The sequence below is a fragment of the Excalfactoria chinensis genome, chromosome 7, assembly GCF_039878825.1.
Source record: "Excalfactoria chinensis isolate bCotChi1 chromosome 7, bCotChi1.hap2, whole genome shotgun sequence".
NCBI lineage: Eukaryota > Metazoa > Chordata > Aves > Galliformes > Phasianidae > Excalfactoria > Excalfactoria chinensis.
In genome coordinates, this window is record NC_092831.1 from 4462390 (window position 1) to 4478800 (window position 16411).

General features: G+C 34.3%; 1 protein-coding gene across 1 annotated transcript in view; it reads left to right on the forward strand.

Annotated features, from left to right (window-relative positions):
• The window catches only part of LRP1B (LDL receptor related protein 1B), a 563267-nt gene that overhangs the window by 436884 nt on the left and 109972 nt on the right, over positions 1 to 16411 (forward strand). The window contains exons 34-41 of the mRNA XM_072342527.1: positions 1161 to 1286; positions 1574 to 1705; positions 3467 to 3601; positions 4062 to 4191; positions 7194 to 7320; positions 7475 to 7626; positions 7916 to 8040; positions 11058 to 11429. Coding sequence (XP_072198628.1) covers positions 1161 to 1286; positions 1574 to 1705; positions 3467 to 3601; positions 4062 to 4191; positions 7194 to 7320; positions 7475 to 7626; positions 7916 to 8040; positions 11058 to 11429 — 1299 coding nt within the window. The remainder of the gene's footprint in view (positions 1 to 1160; positions 1287 to 1573; positions 1706 to 3466; positions 3602 to 4061; positions 4192 to 7193; positions 7321 to 7474; positions 7627 to 7915; positions 8041 to 11057; positions 11430 to 16411) is intronic.

Here is a 16411-nt window from a genome sequence, read left to right on the forward strand (position 1 = left end):
CAATCCATGTACACTTCAGCATTTGCTCCCAAATCTCAGGTGTACAGACTGTGCTTTTCATCCATAAGTGAGGTTCAGTCCTGGTGATTAGTCATTAAAATTCCTGTTATCCATAAAACAGTTAATGAACAAGTCCACTTCATAGGAATTTCATCTCTTTTTTTTTTCCCTGAGATCATTCATGAGCAGATTTCTTATGTTCAAGTTGTTAAAAATCTATCGAAATGGGAAATGAGCTTCATTATTCTCAGCCTTTGCTTTCAGGCTTCAATGTTATTCATTCAGTTCCACATTGAGCACCTTCCAGGAATGCTTTATATGAAACCTAGAGAACTCCGAAGGTGCTTTGGAAGTCATGTCCTTTCAAGTGGCATGAGGGCATATAGAGTTTCTTCTGTATAGAATGGGTAACTGGAAAACATTTTTGAATACAGGTGAATAAATATATTTAGAAAATCAAGAATAAATGCAGTAAGTACTACTCAGATTAATAACTTTTATTTCTTAGACTTGTTTCTTCATAACACTTGAAATGTTGTATTCTGTATACTCTTCCTAGCATATTTTATTGAAAAGTGTTTGTGCACTAAAAGTAAATGTCTGAGTTAAGAAGGAGTGTAGAGCTGTGAGATCACGTTGGAGGGTATCTTATTTATTCTAGACAAGAGGTAATTCATGAAGGTGCAAGGTTAGTATAGCATTTGATGAATAAATAAAATATGATCGATGGCATGTTAATGGTCCAGAGTAAGAGATGCTTTTTAGACTGTCATTGAAAATATTTCAGCATAGCTGCTCACTAGCTTAAATGAGAAAACTGAAAATATTGGATTACTTTCAACATAAAATGAAAGTTCAAGAAACTGAATTATTTTTTTAAACAATATAGTAAGAGAAAAGCTGCCATCTCTGTGCGTAAGTACCATAAGAGTATAGCATGACTATATATGAATAACAGTATAGCCTGAAGTATATTGTGCATATCTCCATTTTGCCAAGAATTTACCTGAACAGTTCTTTTTTGTTAATATTAAAAAACAAACAGCAACAACAAAAAACCCACCAGTGACAGCAACACTCCTTGTTGGTTATTTTTTTTTTCAGTCGGGAATACACTGTTCAGCTGGTTACCTCTTGTGTTTTGTCCTGTCATGTTCCAGGTAGCAATTCCTGTCAATTCAGTAATGGTGGATGTTCCCAACTCTGTTTACCAACATCAGAAACCACGAGAACTTGTGTTTGTACAGTAGGCTACAACCTCCAGAAAAACCGCATGGCTTGCAAAGGTTAGGAATGCTTACGGTATTTATTTTTAACTATAGTTACTTAATTGTAAGGTGGTACTTGATGTCGGATAGTAATTCCCCCCTATTTGTAAAACTGTATTTATAACTTAAATAGAAATAAGCTATAATAATTCATGGATTTTTTATTTTTTTTTTAAGAGTTGGATTTATCATCAGGACAACTATGGAACAGTATAGGAAAACACTGTCTGTTAATAATTCCTCAAGTGCTGTTAATAGGGAAGGTCTCCATTTTGCAATCTTCACCTATTTGATTTTTCCCTTAGGTATAGAATCGTTTGTTATGTATTCTGTTCATGAAGGGATTAGAGGAATTCCTCTTGATCCAAATGATAAAATGGAAGCTTTAATGCCTATATCTGGAACCTCATTTGCAGTGGGCATAGACTTCCATGCAGGTAAATATTCTGTTTAGTTTATTGTGTATATGTTAGATATTTTCTACTGCCTTTAAAAACAGAAAAGAAAGCAATTTAAAACTTCTAAAGGGAGCTCTTCCTTCTTGAATATCTCTAATCTTTTGCCAACAAGTAAGAAGTTAAACTCATTAAACTCTTCTCTACCTTTGGCCTACCTTCTTTGTTGATGGTTTTGTACGTCTATTTAGCAAAATTTCAATTTCACTGAGTATTTCACAGTGCTTTCTTGCTTGCGTATTTTGCCTTCAAACCAGTGCCAGCTAGTGCTCAGAGCTTTAGTTATACCATGGCTAACACTCAGTGTCTGTTGGACATAGTATCACTTTGAAGAATAGTGCTTTGTGGCAAGAGTTTACTGTATCAAATGGTGCTTTTGTGCTCTTTGTATCTATTGTCATTTCCATGGAAATAAATAGGAGGCATTGCTGTTGAATCCCATAAAATCGTGAAGTACAGCATAAAATTTGGAATAATATATGGAATATTATTTGTATTTGTAACCAACAGGAATCCTTTTAATACAGTGGAAATTAACATAGTGGGTATTTTTCACTATGGAGTGAATAAGTGACAACCGTCAATACTTAAAATAAATTTATTTGTTTGCCTTCGCACATCTTTGAGCAGTTCTATCAATGTATCGTATTGAACATATTCTGCACGGTGGTTATTACATTTGCATATTCAACATGTTAGTATTTACTTTTAAGTATGTTTTCTAGAATCATGTGCTTTGTGAACTTCCTCTTGCAGTACTGAATGTACTAGAAAGAGGATTAACAAAGAAGCCATGCTGTCACAGGAATCCTTTCTGAAATAGATCTTATTTGCTACTGCCAGCTTCTAGATCAGAATTATCTCCTAAAAATGAGGGGTTTTTAGTTCTCTTAAGGGTGATGTAAATTAAGGCTTTTTTTGGTCTCTTTGCTGCTTGCTTTTTTTCTTTTTTTTCCTTTTTTTTTTTTTATTTTTTTATTTTTACAGTATTTGCTAGGGTTTCTTTTGGAGTGATTGTCTGCTGTCAGTGCATGGAATTCTTATGCACAGTTATCACCGAGTTATTTTTTTCTAGTAATTGCTTTGATGTTATCAATAAGGTATTGTTCAACAGAGTTCTAAGAATCCATTTCCAGTTTGAGAATACTACATCTTGAAGCTTCACTTATTTGGTTCTTCATACTCTCTGTTGAATAAATTTATTGTATGCTTACACTAAAATAAATCTGAAGGCTCAAACTGTCACTGGGAAGCACAGCTTTGAAAAGATTCTCAGCAGCTTCATCTGTGAATTGGAAAAGCGAGGTAATGAATAGATGTTTGATCCTTCACCCTTGACCTGGTTGGTCTTGAGGATGACAGCTTCAACAGGAAAATTCTAACCCTTAGAGGCAGTAGGAGCACTGGCTGTAAGAGGTTGTCCTTCCCAGATGGAGTACTTCATTCTGCAGGACTTCAATTAATTTCTATCAAATCACAATGTATATTGCAACTTGACTGTGATAGCTCTGAGCTCTGACAACAGAAATAGATGGAATTCTGCTTGATGCATCACTTGGTTTTCCCCATCCTTTTACTAGTGGTACTTCGTGGTATCAGAGAGGAACATTTTTTCTCCACTTCAAATTCTCAGCCTGGCCTTTGAGTTTAAATGGTCAGTGAAAGTAATATTGTACTCAGTTGCTGCATAGTGTTCCTTTTCTTCCTTCTTAAGTCCAAGAGTTTTTGTTATGGTTTTTATAGGTAATGATACAGTCTATTGGACAGACATGGGTTTCAACAAAATTAGCAGATCGAAACGGGACCAGACATGGAAAGAAGATGTTGTTACAAATGGCTTGGGAAGAGTTGAAGGCATTGCAGTGGATTGGATAGCAGGTAGGAGTTTATTTGTGTCAGGTATTGTTGTGAATTCTGACTGTATGCTCTTGCATTTCAGCTCAAGACTAAAATTGTTTTACTGTCTTTACTAATTAATACTGTTTGAATTATCTAATACTTTTTGTTATTATTTTCTCAGAATATCACAAATGTGTGTTGTTTTTCTTTCTTGAGGGTGTGGTGCATTCTTTTTTGTGTGGAGTGGGATCCATTTTATTAAAGTGGAAAAAAATATTTAACTGTTTTGTTTCTAATGTGGATGGTCACAATTGTGGCAACCAGCGATACAAGTTTATACTTAAAAACATAAGTCTAGAAAGGACTAAAAACTAAAATACAAGATGCACACGATTTAAAGTATAGCAGTTAGATTCGGGTTTTAACTTTTGCGTTTAAGATTTTAACATTTCTGAAGTGATGTTTTCTCTTTTCAGTAACTTCATGATATTTTTCCCAGGTAACATATATTGGACAGATCATGGCTTCAATTTAATTGAAGTTGCCAGGCTCAACGGCTCATTCCGATATGTAATCATATCCCAGGGTCTGGACCAGCCAAGATCTATTGCAGTACACCCCGAAAAAGGGTAACATGTATATGGCTACATATTTTTCTTAATATCTGCATGTTTGCAATGAAGCTTTTAGGAATCAAGGCCTTTTTTCTAGTACATAGTCATTTAATAAACCCCAAAAGTACTGTAATGGGATGTATTTTGCCATAACTGGACCCAGGTGGAAGAAAATGTTCTTCACCTATCCTGAGAATTTTCATGAGTCTCATGAAAAGAGAATCATTTTATCTGAAGCATATCCATTGTGTGGAGATGCGTTTAAATCTGTTAATTACTTAAGATTCCAGCGTATCCAAGAAGTTACACCAGCTAATGAAGACTTCAGTGTGATGGTGAAATGGTGTAACAGTGTATTCTCTGATAGCTTAAATACTAGTATTGAGTAACATGTCTCTGCAACAACCGAAGAGATTACACACGGTGGCTGAAAGCTTTGTCAGATAAACGTGGGTAACTCTTGTTGAAAATTACATCAGTTTTCATCCAACTGTTTGATGAGACTATAATGCTTCTCTAAAGGAAATGAGAAGTTTCTATCCCTTCAGGTTATAAAGCTCATGTTAGGAGAGCTACAAGTAAGACAAAAGCAGTAAATTCTGCCAAGGATTTCCATCTTTTTTTTTTTTTTTTTCTCCCACTGGAATATGAAATGTACTCTCTGAGTTGAATTACAGCTCAGCAGATTTAACTGCTACAGTTGCCTTTCCTAAAATGTAAACCACATGGTGTGCATCGAAGTTTTAAAGAAGCATTTGAAAAGCTATCTCCTCTCAAACCCAGAGAAAAAAGCTGTGTCAATGATTTTCCTCAAGCTCAAATAAGTGAATATCACAGTACATACAGGAATGCAGTTTCCATATTGAAACAGAGGAGTCTGCATCTCTAGTGATGAAGAATCCTGACTTCTCAACAAGAAGTGATGCAAAATGCTGTCTGGAACTTGCCACAATTTCCATTATGAGAATACAGTTTTATCAAGCTGTGTATTTTGTAGAATACAAATGCATTTAAAAGTGAAGGTGATAGTCAAAGTAGATTTTATTTCCTACATAACGCGGTTCCTTATGTCACAAATCCATACAGCTGGGTTCATGTGGCACCAGTGGTTGCTTGGCCTTATCTGTTCACAGTTCAGGATTTATGTTGTTCTTCAGAATCCGGATAATTTTTATTTTTTTAACTCTGTTCTCAGTATGTTCTTATGTTCAGAAAGAAAAAGAAATTAAAAAGCCCAACTTTTGCAGAATTGCAGAATATTGCATAAGAATCCAGTACAATTCTTTTGACCAGAAAAGCACACCAAACAGTCTTAAAAACAGTATTTCATTTACAGCATAGTTTTCCTCAGCATGTTCATAATGTGCTTAGATAAGTTCTGTGAACACATAAAAGCTTGGACTCTCTTTAATACTGTGCCACAAAGTGCTCTGTTCAGATGACTCCAAAGTTAATTCATGCAACTAGGGATAGCAATGTTTTTCTAGTGTAGTAAATGTCTATCTTTATAGAAGAAGATAAAGGCCTGCTTATCCTCTGTATTATTGTCATCTCTTTCCCTTTGTCAGGCAAAACATTCAGAAATGTTCCTCCCTTCCTGCCCTCTCCTTGCCCTGTCTTCACATATTTCATTTCTCTTGAAGCTTGAGTTGACAGCTTTTAGAACGGAGAGGAAAATAGCAGTTATTTGATCTCATTGAATCTACCCATTATACCAACAGACGAAGCGGCCAGCATTCAGCTAGCTGATAGTATTATTTAAAGTTAAGAATGTGTAGTTCTAGCTAGGAGTGTCCTTCTCCCTCGTCAGGAATACTTATTCATTTAAAACGTACTTGGTTTCCATTTTCCTTCTATGATTAAATAACTTTTCTGATAAAACTCAAAACTGCTTGAAATACAGAGTGAAGGTCATTCTGAAATATTTCTTAGGCTTTGTATCTTTCTCCTTTGAAGACATGGGGAAACTGCATTTGCATTATTGAAGTTCAAACTCCAATTTTGTTTTCTTGACAGAAGTTGTTTTGTCTTTTCAAGTTAATTCTAGGGCCACATCAAAATTTTATCATCAGCTACTTATATGTGGGATAGTTCCTAGTAAAATTGTCTTCTAGCGTTGCAATATAAATACCGATCAGTTAGGTAGCATGGTGCTGCAAAAGTCCAAGTATTTTAGACCTTCTGAGAACATTTGAGAAGATCAGTCTTATTTTCTATGCTAGTTAATGATTTACTGATGTTAATATATCAATATATTTATAACCATCAGTGCTCCAGTATTGTCTTAAGACATATATCTTGCCTTGCCAGGATTTTCTTTGGAGATTTCTAGATTATTTTTTTAGAATCTGCATGTTACATCTATTTAATGTTGGTTGGTTTGTTTAACTAGGCTGAGAGTTTTGTGTGCATAACTGAATACCAGATGCTCACCTTTCTGTAGTCAATAATTAGTTGATATTCTGTGTTAAGGATATTCACCTCTGATCAGATCTGTCTGTGAATACAAGTTCAGTTATGTATAAAAGTGATGTTAGCAATCTCAGTAAAGGAAACACTGTCTGTAGATTCATTAGCCTCATTCTGCTATATCTAAGGCAGCAGATTGAGAAGTAGGAGGTCAAGGCAGATTTTTGTCCTAGTGTCTCACCTTAAAACAGTGATGTGTCTGTGCCAGTAAGTATATGGCAGTGCATACACAGATAAGTGAGATGAAAGTTTTTCCTTTGAGCATAAGGGAGATTAGTAAAACAACTTTCCCCTACCAGTTCCCTGACTGCTTTCCTATTTAATACATTTCTGATTTTGACATACATGTCCTCCTTTTCTCACAGCGTTTGCTTGTAGGCATTACATTTCAGTAATTTCTAATTTGGTTTTAGCATGATTATGTTTTGAAGTACCTATTTGACTGTAACGATTAATTTGTTTTCTTTGCAATGGAAGGCCAGTATTGCACATTCTCACCTCTTTGTTTTTATGCTAAATTTTAATAGATGATTTCTGTAATGTTTTAGGTATTTATTTTGGACAGAGTGGGGACAGATTCCTTGCATAGGAAGGGCATATTTAGATGGATCTGAGAAGGTTGTTCTTGTGAGCCTGGGGATTGTGTGGCCTAATGGGATTTCCATTGACTATGAGGTTAGTTTTTCTGTTTTCCATTATAATTTAAAACGTACAGTATTTATTATGTTTCATTAAAGTCAATATGACCTCCACTTAAGTGCTATCTTAGTAACTGTTAATGAAATGCTTGGACAAGATTTTTGATGTTTCCTTTAAAATTAATCTTCAGGAAAATAAATTATATTGGTGTGATGCTCGTACCGACAAGATAGAAAGAATTGACCTTGAGAGTGGAGGGAATCGTGAGATTGTGCTGTCAGGGAGCAATGTGGATATGTTTTCAGTGGCGGTGTTTGGAGCTTACATCTACTGGTCTGACAGGTAATTTATTTTTCATAAGCATTTGAGTCTCAAAATGTTATTTCAGTGCTAGGTGCTTCACCTCTGTACGATTAGCCATTCCTTAGCAAGGTCACAGAATGGATCACAGAAAGGTATGCGGTTTGAAAGAGAGGGCATTTCTGATCTGAAACCTAAAGCGTATCCAGTATCATAGATGAGAGCAGGTTTTTCACCTTCTGTTAGATGAACTCTCCACTGCCCTTCAGTCATTTGTTTGGTGTGAAGTAGTTGAGGATTGTTGATCAGACATCTTCAACTTTTTTGGCAGAGCACATGCAAATGGCTCTATTAGAAGAGGCCACAAGAATGAGGCCACGGATGCTGTGACCATGAGGACTGGCCTTGGAATAAACCTGAAGGAAGTGAAAGTCTTTAATAGAGCACGAGAGAAAGGTTGGCTGTTCTTAAGGATGCTATTGTTTCAATATCACCTGGTGGTACTTTTCATGTATATTAAAACATATAAAAAGTTAAATATCACTGATTTATGGCAATACATTTTATTATATCTACTTTTTTTCCTTAGAGTATTTTTTTAGCAAGATTTATTTATTATGAAAATATGTAGTAAAGTTAGTTTCTTCCAAAACCTTCCGAGCGTTTTAAGGAGAAAGTCTAAAATCAGAATACTTTTCTATCATTCCTTTTTGTTTTCTTTTTTTCTCCTCAAAGCACCCTAGACTTAGGAATGAGGTGGGCCTTGAATTGTGCTTGAGAACAGCAGTATCAGGATGTCTCAGATTTCTATTGGAAAGCAGTACTTCTTCTCACAGCTAGAAAATCTCAGTCTTTGTGTCTCAAATATTTATTTCCTAAGATTCCTTGGTCTTGAGTCCAGCTTTTTTGTGTGGGAATAGTTGTAAGTAGTTAGTTATCATTTACATTTAATTCCTTTTGCGGTTGGATACACAGTAATCACATACTGACTGAGAGCCATGGTAGAAATCGATGAGTTTTATCCCCCCACTAAGAGTAATCTTTTTTGACTGTTTTTTCCCTAAAATTTTAATTCTGAAGGGGCTTTGAAAAATAAATATATCTGTTAGAAAGTAGAGACAAAAGTTTATCACCTTTATAGGCAACATGCTTGTGTTTCTGTGAGCTGAAGTCTATAAAAAATGATGATTGTTTCCTTTCCTTAGAGTTGCTACCAGATGAAATTTTAAATACATATTCAAAAAGTACAGAAAATGCTACATGAAAAAATGCTTATAAAGAAGATCCTTTTGATAGGAATATATTTCTAGTGTTGGTAGCGCTCAAAACTTGTTTTAGTCACGGCATCACATATCTGATGATGTAGTTTTTATATACATCTTACCTAAAATAACTGCATTAAATGTAAAATAAATCTTCATTTTGAAAGAAGACCTATTTAAAAATCAGTGAAAAGTCTTTCCATTTTTTTCTCACATGAATTTGACTAGTTTTGCGAACAATGAACATATTTGTATTAATTTTGCTAAGGAGTCCTGCAAGTGTTCTCACAGTTTCATAGACATACTTTGTAGAGAATAAATGTCCACAGAAAAAAAAAAAAAGGATGTTACTGCTTCTAACAAGGCTAGAAATAGTTAATGTCTGCTTGCTTGGAAGGGCCTTCTGTATAGAATTAAGGAAATGGAGCAATTGGATAAAAATGCTTCTCTATATGTAATGATTTTTATTGATAGCTTGACTGATTTGGTTGCATTAGGAATGGGACAAATGGTTACTGAGGCTAAAAACATTTTTGATGTTAGCTCGAAAACCATAACTGAATGAGTTTTTAATACATTTTTCAAATTTTACTAGGGTACAAATGGTTAATGTCTTTGGGAGGGGCTGTCAGTGAGCCAGGAGGACAAAAGGGAAAAAAACAGGTGAAAAATACTTTTGGAATGTTTTTTTCTGTATCACTCTTATATATTATCCATGTATACTTTTAAGTTTGCTGAACTAGAAGTAGGTAATGCTCCTTAAAAAAAAGCAAGGAAAAAGAATTAGCTAGTTTCCTGACCTTTTACTAAAACAAATGAATACAAAAATAAGCAAACAAAACCAAGAAAAAAAAACCCACACAAACAACCTGTGCTGATTGACAAGTGATCCATGCTTTTTTTTCCAAATGCCTGTTTTACCCTTTCTGATGAGCCAGCCCTGCTGCAGTGCTATTCATGAGGGGTCTCCTCTCCTTTAGTTCTGTTATACAAGGATAAGCCCTAATTAGTCTGTTTTTGTAGCTGGCTTCTTGTACAGATACTTACAGCTGGTGAACTGTGGATTGCTGAAGTTTGCAAAGAGAGACTCTAGAAACTATAGGATCTCTTCCATGTATTTGCCTTTCTCAAACTCTCATCCTTCCAAACAGATATTAACTTTTCTAGCCGAGTAAAGTCTCAAAAGCTTTTTCTAAAAGAAACCATGAGCAAACATACGTGCAGATAATTCTCCACGTATTTTTTGCATGACTACAGTGCAGCATTTCTCATAATTTTGTCAAAATTCAACACTGCTAATGTTAACTCTCTTTTCCCCATTGTTTTTACTTAAGTGTATCTTTAGCTTGAAATGTAGCAGTTAGAAAATTCAGTCTACGATACTTTCAGACACTAGATGTTCCCTGACAATGATAATGGCTTTCTACCAGAAGTTATTTAAAGTGTGTGGTTTTTTTTCTCCTTCACTATCTAGAAAACTTTCAGAAACGGGAAAATGACTATACTGAGAGCTGAGTTGTTATATGGAAAGTGCTGTCAGAAACAAAAGCTAATTTATCTGAACTAACTGTAATTGTATTTCATACATAGTCCAAAAAATATGAAGGTAAATAGATCCTAATTATTGACAATTACTGTAATTTTAAATATCGCTTGTAACAAGTGTAGTTTATGTCACTGAAGTTACTAATGTGACGATGATTATTTAATAGTATACTTGTCAGAGAGCAAGGTATTAAAGTTCAGTTTTAGAGTAAATTAAAACAAAAATGTCAGGAAACATTTTTATCAAGGACAGAATAAAAGGGAACACTTTTGTGTTTGTTTTCATTTGACAGAAATTAACACTACGGTATTGTGATGGTATCCAAATTTGTCTCTTGGTTTCAAAACACTTGGAACAACTCATAATAGTCTCTATCCAAGTTTTTGTCTGAACACGGGGGAAAAAATCTATTTTCTTTTTATCAAGTATGTAATCTTGTGAATTGAAAGAATATTAATTACATTTTTTTCATAGATTGTTTACTTTAAAATTTGGCGTAGTTAATTGAAGTTATATTCTTGACTGCTTTGGCCTTGTGTTCAATTTTATTGTAGAATATGTTTAAGAGAAGAATTCTTGGAATTTTAATAAATGACATTTTGATTTACATCAGCTACAGGTAATAGTATAAAACGGATGGTGTTTTTTCTTCTTTTTTCATACAGGTACTAATATTTGTGCCAAGAATAATGGTGGGTGTCATCAACTCTGCCTTTATCGAGGAAATGCACAAAGAACTTGTGCGTGCGCACATGGCTATCTTGCGGAAGATGGAATTACCTGCCTAAGACATGAAGGTTACCTCTTATATTCAGGAAGGTCAATATTAAAAAGTATACATCTTTCAGATGAAAACAACTTGAATTCACCAGTAAGGCCATATGAAAATCCAGAGTACTTCAAAAACGTGATCGCTCTTGCTTTTGACTACAGTCTGAAAGGAAGAGGTACTAATCGGATATTTTTCAGTGATGCACACTTTGGAAATATACAAGTTATTAAAGACAACTGGGCTGGCAGAAAAGTGCTAATAGAAAGTAAGTAAAAAAAAATTTATTTGCCAAAATATTTTAATAACACTCATTAAATGAAAAGTTGTTTAGAAATAAGGTTGACTTTATCATTGTGAATTCATTAAAATGTTGACTTAATAGGGTTTTATATAAGCATATACCACAACTGTTACAGTTTGTACCTCAGTGTGTCCAGCTGATACCGTTCTTGTAGTCAGCTCAAGAAAAGTGACTTCTGTCTAGTGATAGGAAGAGCCAAATTCCAAGCTATGAAATGGTTCTTTTTACAGAGAGACTTACTGAGTAACTTCAGATGTTTACCATGCCTTCATTCACCACAGTAATAGCGAGAGTTCTCTGAAACTTGACTTTTTTATTAGCTTCCGAATACTTGAAGCTTGTAGCTCCTCAAGGAGTCAACATCAGTATCATTACTAAGTCTAGCGTAATTTCAGTGCAATGTGAACTTAAGTTTGCCTTGGTAGAACTTGAAATTGTGACATTCAAGGCTGTATGAGAAATAAAGACTAAGAATAAAAATCTAAAAATTAGTCCAAGAAAAATATAAATTGTAGAATCTTCTGCCATCTTGCATTTCTATTCAGATGTAATTTTTTTTTTTTTTAAATAGACTATAACATTCATCTGTATACATATGATTATTTCTTCTTCAGTTGTTTTGGTAGCCCTTTTCCATAATGTTTGAAGTGTTACTTCATTTCTTCCCTGGTAGATAATTATCAGCTGAGTTTTTGATGTCATAAAAGTTGCACTGCTGCATTTAGGTATTTGAGGGAAATATTAACAGGACCAGCAAGTAACTGGAAGATGAGGAAGTATATTTGGTGTAGAATGTGTTGCCCTTTGCTACTGCGTGTTAACAGAAATACTTGTAGAGAAGAAAGAAGCAAACAGCTGGAAAATGATGAAATACCATTCTACAACTTGCACTGGATAATTGCTATTGTTACATGCCTCAGTCCTGTAGTTCTGGGAAGGTGTTCCTGGTAATGGAAACTGCTGATATTAATGAGTGGAAAAGCATCTTTGAAATATGAATACATCATCTTTATATTTATATATGTGTGTATATATATATATATTTAATTTTAAGTATGTTTATGCGCATATTTTAGGGGAGTTAATGATATCCGTATTGAGATCCAAAGGAGAAAAACTAAACAATATTGTCAATATGTATTCATTACTCTTAGGAAAGAATGAAGACCTAGGGATTCAGAGCTGAGATTAGCTGAACGTGAGACAACCACTCACCTGTGTGGGGATGATACAACACTATCTTAACTTAGGTGTTACAAGATATGATGAAAATTATTACACAGAAAACCTTTGGAGAATTTTAAAATTAAAACAGACAGGAAAAAGTGATGAAGCAGCAGTGCAGATACAAACTGGATTTGGAAAAGGATAATAAACTATTCCTCATTACTTTATGATTGGCTGTTGTGCAAGAGCTAAAAACATTCCACAGAGCACAGCTGAAAATTATACTTTTAGGAAATAGTTAGGAAGTGTTTCTGCTTGTAATCTTAATATGCCTCATTTCATTTTTCATTTTCAGAGTCAGCGCTCTGAATAATTAAATGTCAGATGAAGTTTTTTTGTTCTTCCAAAAATGTATTGTATATGCTTAGGGTATGGCTCTGAAAAAAAAGTTGTTTTCTAGGAGTGTTTCAGGTTGTTTGTTTGTTTTCTGTAAATAGAAGGATTATCACATCCCGGTATATGTTACTTTACTGTTCACCTTTGTATGTTTCAAAATCTCTTTGTATTGAGCCATTCATTTTAAACTGATGTTCTTTGATCACTTCTCCTTTCTTTCCACAATCAGAGATTTTTGATCCCTGTGAACAGGGAACAATTTCTCAAGCTCCTTGATACCATAGTTATATTTGACCAATACAGATACCTAAAGAGGGAAAAGAGTAATGCTTTCTTCACATCAGGCATTCCATTTGCTATAGGACAGAAAAATTTCTGATTTCCATGTTGGCTATGTATGATTAGACAGAAATTATTGAATGGAATGCAGCCGGCACGTTTCAGTAATGTTTTGTTTTAAAATGACATCTTTGACTTTTGTTTTGCTCTTTTTTCCTCTTATAAATGATTAGTATCCATTTTTGGCAAGTTTCCCTTTATTGGAAAGGGATGCAAAACCACATGAGAATTACCTGGTGTGATTCTTACACATGTGCAACTCCTTTCCACTTCATTAAACTGAGATCTACAAATCAGACAAAATCTGACTCAGTATTTAAGTCAGATAGGGAAAATAGAATGCATTATTTACAAGATATTATTGTCCCAGATTTTTAGTTCAATGACTGTAGTTCTTATACATACAAAGAATCCATTAGCTGATGTGTTTCTATCTCACTGAAATCAGATATGCCATTCAAATCCAAGACATTATTGAATTTTTCTGCACACTAAGAACGAAGTTAAGATATATAAAGAGCCCTTTATTAAACAGGTTTCCAGTTCACTAAAAACAGATTTACAACTCACAAGCAACCCATTATCTAATATGTTTTTAGCTCACTGAGAATAGATTTACTACCCAGAAACAACCCATTATCTAACATGTTTCCAGTTCACTGAAAACAGATTTACAACCCATACGCAAGCTATTATCTAACATAGTTCCGACTCACTGAATATTGATTTAGAATTCATAAACAACCCATTATCTGACAAATTTTCACCTCACTGAACAGATTTGCAACTCATAAACAACCCATTAGCTAACACATTTTCGGCCCAGGGAAAGTAGATTCATGGCGTATAAACAACTTGTTCCAGTTCACTAAAAACAGCTTTGAGATTCACCAAGAACCAAGCACCTGGTAGAGTTTAGTCTTCAGCAGGAAGGAGTAGTGACAGGGAAAAAATAGTAATAATAAAAGCAAACAACAGTGTAGCATGTGCGCAGTATGTCATACCTTAACATCTTTATTTCTGTACAGGTTAGTTTTTTAGAGTAAGTCTTTTGAATTTTATTTTCTACAGTCAATAAATTAGTAGGGACTTTTCTAGAAGTAACTGGATGGAGTTGATCTTTCTTGACAGCCAGTTTGTAAAAATTCACCTTGTTCCTGGCTCTGATTTCTGACAAATTCTTTTGGCTGATGAATTGTCAAAGCACTGAGTATTTCTTGTGTTTTTGTTTTGTTTTTGTTTTATTGTAGCATCATGCAGACTTTAATCTAGTCCATGGCCACTTTTTGAAGTTGCCTCTACAGTTTGTTGTACGTTGTGGCATGGCTACCGTCTGAATAATCTGTTCTGATTTTGGTCTTTCCTTTCAAAAAAGAATGCAAAATTGAAGCGGGCACTTTAGAGTTATCAGACTGTGGGGAAATGAGTGTATGCATGTACTTTGTGGTCCCTCCCATTTTCTTCTTAATCTTCCACTTCTTAATTGTGAATATGACTCTTACAGTTAGGTTATAATTAAGTTATAATGCTTCCGCTTTTCACTTGTGACTTAAGCTAGCTGTATTTCTGTCTGTTTTTTTGTCCTGCTGTGCTGTCAAATCTTCAGGAGCCTGCTAAAGCATATGGTATTTATTCTTGTAATTCCAGGTATTAATGGTAGTTCTGTATGAAACAAAGCATGGTCAAAGGAATTGCGTTTGAAAAAATCATCCTTTTGCATACTTTTTAGATTAAAATGAGGTAATGGAGCATTATACAGAAAGAGCAGAAGAGAAGGAGTAGAAGTCACGAAAAGTTAAAGGCAGGGGGTTACGTAAGGAGGTATATGGAAATTTGACTTGCTGAAATTGCTTCAGGTTATCAATCTCCTTTGAAACAATATTCTTAGAATAAGCTCAGAGAGAATTCTACGTTAATTTTCTTTCTTGTTAAACACTTGTAGGCAGAACAATACTATCATTTCAAACTTCTGAGTTTTTCAATGTTATTCAAACAAGAAGATATTTCATATATTTTTATCAGAGAGCATATGAAGTACATTCCGTTTTTATAGATCTAAATAGGTATCTATCTAAAAGTAATTTTAGCATAGTTTGAAAATGAAAAAGTCTCAATGGAAACAAAAGTATTTGATATAAAGGATTTTTATATTATGTGCTTACCACATACCACACCTTTCATAGGCTATTGATTATTTTTTCAACTTAGAAAGTGCAGGTTGATTTTCTTTTTAATGAGTTGATGATTTGAAGAGAGTTTTTTTTCTACCTGGAAGGTTTCAGTTTGACCCAGAGGAAGTCAAACCTGGTATATTATTCATAAGACAGTAGATTCTTTGTGGTTTTGATAGAGTTAATAATTAGTTGGACCCTTTAATATCAATTATATCCTTGCCTTTAAATTTCCCACTGCTGAATGCAGTCCCCTTTCTTTTCTTATGTAGGGGTTTGTGATAATTCCAAAATTTGTCTATGTGGCTGTAGAAGAGTTAAGCATTGAAGTAGATTTAATGTACTGTTACAACAGTAGAAAGAAAATAAGTGAAGAAAATTGGTAACTGAAGACTAGGGAAAGAAAAGTGGAGGAAAAGCAAAATAAAGCAAGTCAGAGGAAACAGTATTCAGATGATATACTTTTAGTACAAGCTGTTTCCTTTCCAACTGTGTAAACAATGACACCAAGACTTTTTGCTGGCGTAACATCCCTCTCAGTATAAAGGAAAGTGTTATGTGGAAAAAAATGCTGCTTCTGTTTTGAACTTCAGGCACTAGCATCTATAGAAGGTAAAAAATTTATTCACTACTAACATAAAGTGTCAGGTCCTGTGATGTATTGTAAGGCTTTTTGCAGTCGGAATCTTTTAAAGGTGCTCCAGTGTTCGCTACTATTCTTTCTAACTAAATGGGTCCAATTTAACTGTCAAAAAGGCATTTATATTCCCATTTCTCTTACAAAGCTTTAAATTTGGCACATTGTATGAGGTCCTTTTAGTTGTTGAACTTTCTTTGCTGAGAAAGAAATTTTTAATCTGTTAAAAATAAATA